Source organism: Coffea arabica, chromosome 5c (assembly GCF_036785885.1).
Source record: "Coffea arabica cultivar ET-39 chromosome 5c, Coffea Arabica ET-39 HiFi, whole genome shotgun sequence".
NCBI classification, from domain to species: domain Eukaryota; kingdom Viridiplantae; phylum Streptophyta; class Magnoliopsida; order Gentianales; family Rubiaceae; genus Coffea; species Coffea arabica.
The window spans coordinates 35882358-35893889 of NC_092319.1; the positions used below are offsets into that span (position 1 = coordinate 35882358).

Sequence of the window (11532 nt, forward strand, 5' to 3'; positions counted from 1 at the left end):
CTTTTGTATCTTTGTTACAAATGCAAAACCCACTAAAAAAAATTTGATCGTTAAGCACATTGTACTCCATATTTTATTAGTTCAAAATTTTTTATAATAAGTGTAATTATCCAAAATTCATCTTGACTTATTTTCTTATCTAAAAATTTGTTCAAAACTTTCATGTGAATGTATACGTGAGGAAAGTAATTTGTCAATCGAGACCTTGTGCATTTCAACAGGACAAATTCAGCCTGAAGTTGGGCTCCCTAACCCAATTTTACCTGATTGGAAATTTGTAATCGCCCAGGAGGCGTATAGGTTCATTTAAACATTCTGGGGGGCAATTGGAGGAAGAGGCTTCTCTTTTGAGGGGCTTGTTAGAAATAACTCCAAGAAAAATTGAGAAGTCCTTACAAATTATGATCTTCATTTTTTATTTGCTTGAAACACACAAACAAGATATGTTACAGTTGTCCTCCAAAGTCCTTTGTTTTCTAATTTCCAAAGCAAGCCAATCTCAAACTTTTTCTAAAAATTCAGCGGATAATCTACAGCAGAACAATGACTAGATTAAAGAGAATTGGATTCAGGGGTCTCGGCATTGAGGCTGAAATGATCATGACAATAACAAAATTCCAGATCACAAAATTCTACTTGCATGGACTACTGCACATAATTAAACAACAGACAAGTAGAAAGAATCACTTGGCTTTAGAACTGAAAGTTTTAGAAAGCTCCTTCAGTAGAGGATTCTCTTTGAATGCTTCATCCTTTTCCAGATGCCATCTCTTTGAGGTATCTTCAGCCTGGAATCAGGTGAAAATTAGAGCTTGCACAAAGTCAGCAGCTAACATGCAATTTAAGAGATTTAGAGGATACATATCATAACTCAACATACCCAAGTTCTTATGGGAGAAAATTGCTCCCTGACCATTTCGAATTTTGGCTGTATAAAATTCTGGCCTTTAGTTCGAATGTCATCACTCTGTCAAAGGATTACAGCATTGTCACTTGAAAGCAGGAGCAGAAACCATGATAGGAAATTAGAGCCATATGACACTACCCATTTATCTTAAAGGAAGAGATGGCAAATTTGTCGAGGCAAATGAAGTTAATCCATAACCACCAATCCAGAATACTATGCCCTTGACAACCCATCTTTTTCAGTTTCCATTATGATCTATCAACTAGGATGTTATTATTTGATCCTTAAAAAGGTATTCCGTCGTTGATTCAAGGGGATATTTGATCTAAACAGCATGTGTTAAGTCATACCAAATCTAAAAATCATAAACAGCAAATTCATGAAGGTTGGAAACTTTGTAATGGAATGCTGTCACTACAGATAACACTTGGCGTCAAACTCCTTAGATATCATAATAACAATCAAATAATCAACAACATTCCATTGCCATCTATTTTGGCCAAACTGCCTTCCAACAGCAGAATTTTGAAAAATTACCAAAGAACCGACTTAAGGTCAAATAACAAAAATTACGTGGCGTCCTAATGGTCAAAGTTACCATGTTTTATTAAGAAATGACACGCTGCAAACTGTCCTAAATACCCCATTTTACTTGCTAAAGATGCATATAGTAAAACCAAAGAAATGAGCAGGACCAGTAGCCCCTAATTTGCTTCTTCTTGACCCCCAAATCCTTGCTAACTTCCAATGACATTGTTGATAGCCCCATCACCCAAGCATCCAACCACCAAAATCAACAGAAAGGTACAGAAAAGAAAAGCAATAAACAGCAAGCAAAGATGGGAGGTTGTAACACAATTTTGCTTTGGGTGGACACAGCAGGAGAGGGGCGATGGGCAACTGGTGTGCAAAGCTGGAGCTGTGGAAGGGGTTCAGCAGTAATGGGGTTATGGTAAGGAGGAGAGGCAACATTGAAAGGGGTCAAATTTCAAACAGCTGGCATGTGGGAAGAACAAAATGAGTGAGTCTGAGAGCCAAAGATGATCACTTGGGGAGGAGAATGGCAGCTAGGAGGTAGAATGGTAGTGGATGGGAACGAGAAGGCAGCAAATGGGCAGTGGTACCATCAGGGAGAACTTTCAGAAGATGAGGTAGAGAGATATCGCCACCCTCTGAAACATCCGTATCTTGATGGGCTAGAAAAGAAGTATCTTGTTTTTAAGATGATCTATAATAGTTTAGGAAGTAATCAGTGGAATATCAATTTGAACAGCAGGTATCTTGGCCATTAAAAGTTATGATTTAACATGGTTTGGAGATCCTTTAGTCATAACAATTGAGTGTAGGTTTTCAAATTCAATGGGTAGAATGGTTGTTGGGCCAAAATGCCAAGGCAGGCATAATTAACCTCCTATTTTCCAACTATGGATGATTTTCTCTCTCTTTCCTTTTTCTTGTAGGCATCTTTCTAAAATTTCTTGATCAGAAATTGAAACCATATAAGAAGTTCAAATTTACCACTTCATTACGACTGCTACTGGACTGTCTCATAAAGATTACATTGTGCTGGAGTGTATGAACCTTAATGATAACCATTCCTTCAGTACTTTCCTATTTTAATCAATTAATAAGTAAGACTTTCTACTTGTCAGCTTTTCAGATCACGATAAAAAATGATTCATCTTTACAGTATTAAGAATGTCTGATGAAAACTAACTATCCACAATAAACACAAGATGACCAATATCAATATCATATATGTTTTTTGAAAGTAACAGGTCTGATACTGTTACACATGCCTAACATAAATAAGCATGTGCCTGAGTAAATAGAGACGTGTACATGTTATGAAAAAAGCTGCAAAGATAATTAACCAAGTTATCTGAAGGAACTATTTGGTACTCCATACTATGGTTTATTAAAAAGTTTTGTACCAGCTTAAAATTGTCACTATGTGACTGCCAAGATATAGCATCATGAGAATCTCAGGTTACACAACCAAAAAGAAGCAGTAACAGAGCACTTACTTAAGGGCAATCCTTAGGTGTACTAATAGCTTGCTGGTTACTTAATCGTTGTGCATTGTTTATGTGAACGCATCAAGCTTAGACACACAACACCAAGAATAAAAGTAACAAGGTGATGCTCAACTATTTCATTCTTCCTCTCTATTGCAATTCATTCCCAAGTTAAATCCTCCAGCTTAAAGAACAGTAGTTCAAGCAATGCAGAGATGCATATGATACTACTAAATACATTAAAAATAATTAAAGCACTACTGGACAGTGATTTTTCTTTTTTTTCTTTTCTGCTATTTTGATTAACAGAATACCCTTAGTTCAATGTGAAGTTTAAAAGGAACAATGGGGCAACAAAACTTTAATGAAATGCCTTTATCAATATTTCAAGGTTTCCACTTTCATCAAAAGAATAAAGATTTCCAAAGTTTACTTCATATCTTAAAACATTAGGGCTAACTTATAGTAGCTTTCCTGTACTCCTCAAGTACCATCAACCTCAATAGACCTTTTGTGAATTTTAAACTTACACTAACCTTCACCTTACTTTTAATAAAACACCCAGTCCTTTAACTTTTAACACGCTGTCTATAGTCTTTATGAAGAAATGTGGAACTAAAAAAGCTTGACAGAAGTCAATGTAATTTTTTCAGAAAGTTCAATAAAGGTCTGCATAATCACTGTCAAACTCAAGGAGCTCATAGTTATTGTGGTAAGAAAGAATACATACACCACAATGATCAACAAAAAGAAATCTTGAAGGCTACTTGTTACGGAAGAGGTGGAATTAGATTTGTAAGATACTAGAAAATTTTGTGTCAAGCTGATGAATTAGGAGGATCAATTATATGATAACCTTTTAAGGTGAATAGATTTCATAAATGAATTAACTTTAGCTTTAGGAGCAAGACTCAGGCCAGTTAAGGCACATTCCAAACATTAGGAAACCAAATGGAGCTAAATGAGGGTTCAAATATCCTTATATGAGACACAGTACATTTGTGTCCTGTCATGAACTTATGTATGTGCATATATTTCAAAAAACGATACTGTCGAAAGATCATTTATTTGTCAACATCTTTTGAGTGTAGCTTGCAACTTTGTTTCATATTGTGCTAATCTTGTTAACAAATAATTGATTAGGTCCAATTATGGTTCTTTCTCCTATTTATTTCTTTTAAAGTACCTGCTTATTTGCTGAAACTAAGAGTCATACTAAGGGCGGTGGCTGGGTGGATGGATGGAGAGAAGCAAGGCATGAAAATAAATTCGCTCTTGTAAAATATGGAACTCCTTTCAGTAGGTCTTTAATGTATGTAACAATGACCTAAGCAGCTCCTACTTCCGACCAGCTTGTTCATGCATGTCCAAACTATGATTGAAATGCAATCCTGCATTGAAGATAAGAGCTGCAGTTCAAACCTTAATTACATCAGAAATTAAATATAGTAGTACATAGGCACGAGGAATCATGTAGAAGTCAAAATACTCTAAAAAAATTGTTTAGTCAATGGTAAATGCTAAGCATTAGAGATCAATTGACCAAACCAATAGCGTCTTATTTACCTATCTTCTCTCAAAGGTAAAGGCTTGAGAAATATGTACTTACAGTGCGCAGCTGAAGCTTAGAGGTTGCCAGCTCAAATGTCAAGATGGCACCACCAAATACGATAGCAGTAGCGGCCATAAATGCTTTTCCAACTGTAGTCAGAGGAACAAAAATACCAGTCTACTCGGTTTCAAGAAAAATAGGTGCAATTCTCATAGGCATAACTTCTAGCAGTCACAAAGCATATAAAAGAATATCATTATGTTATATTCAACAAATACACACATAAATGCGGCACTCTAGTTACTAAAATGTAATGCCATTAGCAACTCATTTTCTCAACTGAACATCTCCTTCCAAGAGGAAATCTGGTCGCTGAAAATTGAACAAATGAAGGAATCTATTACAAGCCAAAACTACATTCATATGTTAGGTTTAACTTTCTATCTAAATATCACATATTGTTGCATGCCTCAAGACTTGCACTTCAAAAAGGGCCAGAGACAAATGGGGCAATATTGATTGAGATAAGCAAAACAAACCATTCATGTCAATGAGTAAAGCCAAAAAACAAGGTCAGGCTGTTGCTAGGTATGCAGGTAATAGTCCTATCTGAAATAATTATTGTTAATTGACAACAGAATAATTATCCTACATAGTATACAGCCCACAAGAGATGCATTAGATCTCGCTTGCACCTTGATGCTCTGTTCTGAAATACTTTTTGTCCCACATTAGTTTGTCAAATCTGTCTTGCAATATCCATCTCTTGTTGCTAATTCACCTAATGTTATACAGGGTTAATTTCAAACAGAAGTGGAATTTCATGTCTTGTAATATGGGAGGACTATCAAGTACTCAATCACCTGAAGAGTAAAAAATAGTTGCTACCTGTAATGACAAGGTGTAACATAATGATTTGACATCAGCAACATAAAAGTTTGTTTTCCTTGTAATGTTTTCACCAAGTCAGATGCAAAGTTTAATTGCAATAAATGATAAGCAAAATCCAATGTGGAGAAGCTAGATGTGAGAATCAATGTTGACTAAATTATCTTGATAGTAGCAATAATCAAATTTTAGTATATACAACACAAAAACATGCACTAAAATCATTTCCAATCTATTTAGAACTAATTTCAGGTTCAATAATTAAAAGCATCCAAAGAAACGTGAGTCTTACCCTGCGATAGCCCTGCAGCAGCAGCCTTCAACTTCTCAGGATTAACAGGTGTGTACTTGTCACGCCGTAACTCATTCGCAGTAGAAGCTAAAACTGCGTTCTCTGCAGTGGGTAACTGCCACCTGCATGCCATTCAGTGATCAACCTTTTAATGCTCCAAACAACATAAACAACAAGCAGTATAAGATAGAAAAGGTACATAAGTCATTCTATGCACTTCAAAGTTTCACTCACAGCTGTCTTTTCAAAAAAATTGTGCCGAAAATACAAGTAGCTAAGTTGAGTAGACTAATAAATTGAAAATTTTAACTTTTTGATAAGTAGATGGTTCTCAACTTCATGGATCATGGTTGGGTCAAGCGAGTCAGTATTCATCAACAGTAGTTCTCATTTCTCAAATATCTGTTTCCACTGATCCAAATAAAAGCTCTTACTAATAGCTATTCTTAGCTGCAGTTGTGCAGTATACTTTTGAAGTTATTAGCATTTAGCAGTAGTATGCACAGAAAAAACAGAAACATGCGAACTATCTTCATGAATTTTTTCGGTTTCTCTGTACATAGTATAAGTTATATTCACCACATGTTCACCAAAAAAGTACAAGCAAAGTTGGAAAATTGACTCGAAGACACTCATATAAGCAGAAAAGTAATAAGTGGCTTAAATTCACCACACATATTTCTCTTTGAAAGGCCTGCAGTACACTCGGTAAAACTAATAAATACTATCCAGACATGAAAACAAAGAAACACTATGGTGGCAGTAAATACAAGATAAGCGTGCTACAATTAGAAGATTTGTCAGTTAGTAACATAGCAGAGATCGCTGAATTCAACTGAGCCAACTATTCTATTTAACTTCAAAATGCATCCCTAAAATAACGGGACAGGGCCTCACAGACCAAAGCCTCAGTACCTCAAACTCATCAGACTAAGCACAGAACAGAAACCTTATTACGTCAAACTCATCAGATACATCAAAAGAACAGAACAGAAACCTCAATCAAACAGGCTTTTCCCTTCCTGCTACTTGATCACTAAATGCGAACCAAACCAAGCTACTCAACTTCCAAACTGATTAGCAACATTATATCATCATAACCATCAATAACCATGACTAATACTCCAATTCAGTCGTGAAAATACTCAATATGCCCAGTAAACACAATATCTTGACCAATAAATTTTTCTCTTTTTTCGTCCCCCAGTTATCTGCAAATTGAAACACTAATTAAAAAAGCTTCCAGATTGATTCAAATAGAAACAACACATACAGAGCCAACAAAGGTTCCAAATTATCGATAAAACCACAAGAACTATTGAAAATTTTGACAGACATTATACCGTTTGGGACCAAAAGTGACTTGGGGAAGAGAAACATAGGCCCTGAGAGGATTAATAGCATCAGAAGATGCAGAAGTGGGTCTTTTGGGGTCAGTTTGAAGAACCCATTTGGACGGTGACGAAAAAGATGATGAATTTGGTGTTGATGAAGATTGAAAGATCTTCGGAGGCAAAGAATGCTTCAAAACCTCAGGAAGAACATCAGCTGATGATGATGGTTCATTTTGGATGGAATTTGAAGGAAGTTTTGGCTTGGTTTTCTCTATGATTTTGGTCACAGCTTGTTTGGATTCTTGCAAGAAATAGGCACCCTCTGTGCTCGCTAATCTTCCTGCAAGAAAACTCATTTCTTTTGATCTCTGACTTATTTTGGGGCTCTGAGGGAAATATTTATGTTTAGGCTATTTATAGACTTTTTTGCTTTGTTTGGTATGCACTTATCTGGAAAAAAAAAAAGGCAAGAAATTTTTTAAAAAGAAAAAAAACGCTTTTTATCCCTAAGAAGCAAAAAAAAAAAAAAACTAATATATTTGTATTTTTCTAAGAAATTTACTGAAAATTGCAAAAAAGGTTACCAAATTGACAACAAAAATTAGAGAAAAAAAAAAGAATAGAACAAGTAGTTTTCTTTTGCTTCTTTTTGCAAACAAAAAAAGGGAATAACATTCAAGGTTTGTACAGCATTTATATAAGTTACATTTATATGGTGGGTATAAATTACAAAGCACGAGTGAAATTTGTGTTAATTTTGAATGACCAAATTTGCATCCAGAAGATTATTCTGTAACTTGGATTTCGCTCTTATTTTCTCCTTTTACTTTCTTCATTTAAGCTACTTAATATAATGTACTACAAATAAATCACTTTTTTTATTTTCATTTTTTATAAATGAAAGATTTTGAATTTAAGACCTCTTACTTACAATTCATCCGCTCTTCACAAATAAACCACTTGATTACTTATAAAGGTGAAGGTTGAGAATATTAGATTGCAAATTTAATAAAATAATGCCAGTAAACGACGTATTTTAGTTTGTTCCTATAATTTGGAAGTAAAAGTTAATTTTTTTTTTTAAATTTCCCCCACGTGTATGGGATGTTTGTCTGGATGCATAATAATTAATTTTAATTTGATTTTAGATGTCAAGATTTACAGATACAATGACATACACTACTTAGCATTTACATTATTAATATAGAAAAGATTAATCCCAGAACATTTACCTTAAGTTAATCAATGCTTCTAGGCATAAGTACCTCTTAAGCATGATTGTGAGGATGTTCATTGACCCACAAGTTGAATTTTCCACAAATCTAGAAGAACACAAGGAGACTTGGGAACACATTAATTAATCAATTTAATGACTGGCATTCAAGGAATAGTATGCACGTAGAACTTGGAATTCAAGAAACATGTAACAAAACACAAATCACTTCTCGTTGCTTGTTCTCTTACACATCCTTTTATTTCCACAAACCCTGATAAAATAAATAAAATTTCTCCAAAACCGGTGTGGAAGCACACAATTGGAAATATGCCTTAGTATGCTGTGTGTATAAATGTGCAAACGTTTCTGCAAAATTGAAAAATTAGTAATTTCATTATTTTGCCCCCTACTAAGAAGCAAAAGTGAAAAGTATCTTATCAATGAGCAAAAAGCTAGGGAGGAGAGATGGATTTGGTTGCAGAGGAGGAGAGATTGTGAGTAAGAGGTCCTAAATTCGACATCTCTTATTTGAATTTTTTTTTTTAAAAAGGATAAAAAGATCTTCCTTCGAACATTTTCATGTAAATTGATGGAAAAATAGGTTGCGAGAACATTAACAACAATCTAGTCAGAGTTACACCATTTTAGCAATTAATCATAAGTCATATTGACCAAGTGTTAGTCTAATTTAAATTTAAGGTAAAAGTAAAGTTAATATTTATTATTTCTATCTATCATAAGATCGTTACATTGGTGTAGATTATAAGGTTTTGTATTAATAATTAATGTTTTTAAAAGATGCATATACAATGCAAAAAAGAAAAACATCATAAAAGATATAAAATGTCAAATTCCAAAACAATTCTATTAAATTGGAAGTTCTACCTACAATTTTTTTTTTTTTTTTTTTTTTTTGGCTAAAAAATAAAACAAAGAAAAAAGAATGTATGTATATGTGGTACTTTGACTAGATTCCCTTAGACCAAGGAGTCAAACTTTTAGGGTACAAATGTAATTCTCGAAAGAACGGGACACGCAATTTCCAAGAAAAAGCAAATCACAATGGATTCAAATTGCAAAACCCAAAGCCTATTATAAAATCCTCCCGTATTCGTCTAATTTTACACGCACCACACACAGTAAACAACAATGGCGAGAGCAACAAGGCACCAATTAGGCCCATCAGCTTCTTTTGAATCCCTAACCCAAACCCTAACCCAAGAAACCCCATCATCGTCATCATCACGGTCGCCATCGCCGTTGCCATTGCAGCAACAGCGTGAGGAAACTCTGGTTTTGAGATTGAAGCCGAAGAAGAAGAAGGTGACGTGGAAAGAAGGCACCGTCGACAACGAATTTCTCAACAAGAAAAGCTCGAAAAAATGCTGTATTTTTCACAAGGAAAAGTCCTTCGATGAAGACGACAGCGATGATGAAAATGGTAATCATGTTCATGATTGTGATCATCATACCCATGGCAAGGGCTGTGATTGATTTGGATTGTGAATTGAGAATCTACTCGAAGGAATATTTTAAGTGGCAAATTTGTTGTAGTGGTTTTGTCAAGGAATGATGATCCTATTAGAAAAGTTGTTTTGTACGGTGAATAGTTGTAATATAAGAGATACTTTTGGAATCTGAACGAAGATTTTCTAATTTTTTTTGCTTTTTAATCTTGGGATTTTTTATTTTTTTGCGATCCGAATTTCGGGATTTTGTTTGGATGACCTTAATTTTGATTGTCCATGTACAAAATTTGCTTGCTTGTGAGTTATTGAATTGGATTATACTGACTACGTTGAGTGATCTTTGGAGTTTTTTTTTTTTTTATTTTGGATATATTCCAGGAGTCATTTTCGGTTGATTAATTGATTACTGATTGTTTGGTGATGAGACTTGAATGTTTTTTTTGGGCGAAATGGCTGATTTCGGTTGATTAATTGATTACTGATTGTTTGGTGACGAGACTCGAATGTTTCTGGGCGAAAATGTCTGAGTTTTGTTTTCTTTTTCTGTAATTGGAGGAAAATAGTAACTTGCTTTTCATTTGTTTTCTTTGCTGCTGAGAGAAGTGATTTTAGGACTCTTATTCACATGATTACTGGAGTTGATTGTGTTTTGTTGATTCAGATTTCATTTTTAGAATATCAATTATCTTACCTTAAGATTTTGCAGACAAACATGGGATAGACATGTCCTGTTGTCTTGCTAATGTGCAGATTAGAAGACGACTTCCTTTACTTTCACAACTTAGATTTTAGAGGCAAATGTTAATTCCAGAAGAGTTCCATGAAATAGTGTCTTTGCAAAATGTACTCTGCAATCGAGTGATGATTACTTGTTGTAGATGAAAGAAGGCTCTGGTAGTAGAAATCATGGATAGATAGTAATACTAGCGTAAAGGAATCTGTCCCTCTGGTTCAGGGTTCCTCTAACTGTTCTAGGTCAATTAAGCTAAATGCAATTTCTGAAACTGATGCTTTGGAGAATCCGTATGATCTCACTTTTTGGTTTTTCTCCTCGTTCATTTTGTGTATGATAAAATGTATCTTACCAGTTTGTTGATATAGTTGGTTTAATCAGCTTGTCCCTATATATAGCTAGTTAACTGGGTGCTTGTCCTTTCAGTACTGCCATTTAAGTGTTTTATTTGCATTGGACACTTTTTAGATCAAAGCTTGGGTGCATAGTCTAATGTTTGTTTGCTTCCAGTAGTAAGCTGTTGCAAGGAAAGAATGCTCCTTCTAGAAGAGAGTAGATCTAAAAGAATGCTCCTTCAAATGTTCTGGCAGTTTATATGTCTTACTTATGACATTATTTATGATTACTCGCCTCTAATAATGAAGTTTAGGACAAAGCTTGTCACCAAAATGCTGGTGCTAGCCAAGCTAGATAATTATCTATCAACGTGCTTGCTGATTATGAACGGGAAAAATAAAGATCTAGAAGAAGATAGAATGTGATTTGTTTACTCTGCCAATGTATCTCTGATTGAGCTGGAAAGCACTATTGGCTAGTGCAATTTGTCATGTAGATACACAGAGGTGATCAGTTGTAAGAAAGACATGAAATGCTCATGTCATGAATTTTGCAGTGAAATAGGCTTATGGACAAATCATTCTTTGAAAACTTGAACATAAAATTTTGAAATTACGGTTGAATTGGATGTGCATGTCTATTATACAACAGATTTGATGATTGAAAGTTATGTTTAATTGAATAACCTACATTTCACATGGCAAATGCACCTATTTTGTGTCAACAACTACTTCTAACATGTAGCAAGTTTACTTGGACTGTTGATGGGAAGAATTTATGATTCCTA

General features: G+C 34.6%; 2 protein-coding genes across 4 annotated transcripts; one reads left to right on the forward strand and one right to left on the reverse strand.

The window, feature by feature from the left end:
• Window positions 1-531: 531 nt before the first annotated feature.
• On the reverse strand, window positions 532-7394 carry LOC113719872 (uncharacterized). 3 transcript variants are annotated; one of them, XR_011815092.1, is made up of 6 exons: window positions 7001-7394; window positions 5658-5779; window positions 4535-4626; window positions 4253-4316; window positions 881-967; window positions 754-788 (listed from the first exon to the last, which is right to left on the reverse strand). XR_011815092.1 is itself a non-coding variant. In XM_072050830.1 (5 exons), exons 1-5 carry the CDS (start codon window positions 7345-7347, stop codon window positions 684-686), a joined length of 753 nt encoding a protein of 250 aa, XP_071906931.1. In that variant the 5' UTR covers window positions 7348-7393; the 3' UTR covers window positions 532-683. The 3 variants fall into 3 exon arrangements, 1 of the variants encoding a protein (XP_071906931.1); XR_011815091.1 differs by having other exon boundaries at window positions 4253-4334; XM_072050830.1 differs by lacking the exon at window positions 4253-4316 and having other exon boundaries at window positions 532-788; window positions 7001-7393.
• Window positions 7395-9278: 1884 nt separating this feature from the next.
• On the forward strand, window positions 9279-9880 carry LOC140007722 (uncharacterized). The gene has a single exon (XM_072050831.1). The coding sequence runs from the start codon at window positions 9357-9359 to the stop codon at window positions 9699-9701; it is 345 nt and encodes a 114-aa protein (XP_071906932.1). The 5' UTR covers window positions 9279-9356; the 3' UTR covers window positions 9702-9880.
• The last annotated feature ends 1652 nt before the right edge of the window (window positions 9881-11532 follow it).

Bases quoted from the DNA above. Each gene is read 5' to 3' on its own strand.
- LOC113719872 (XM_072050830.1), bottom strand. From the start codon at position 7,347: ATGAGTTTTCTTGCAGGAAGATTAGCGAGCACAGAGGGTGCCTATTTC. The intron at 5,780-7,000 runs GTATAATGTCTG...AATGGCATGCAG, and splicing joins GTCACTTTTGGTCCCAAACG to GTGGCAGTTACCCACTGCAG. The intron at 968-4,534 runs GTAAGTACATAT...ATCCTTTGACAG, and splicing joins CTAAGCTTCAGCTGCGCACT to AGTGATGACATTCGAACTAA.
- LOC140007722 (XM_072050831.1), top strand. From the start codon at position 9,357: ATGGCGAGAGCAACAAGGCACCAATTAGGCCCATCAGCTTCTTTTGAA.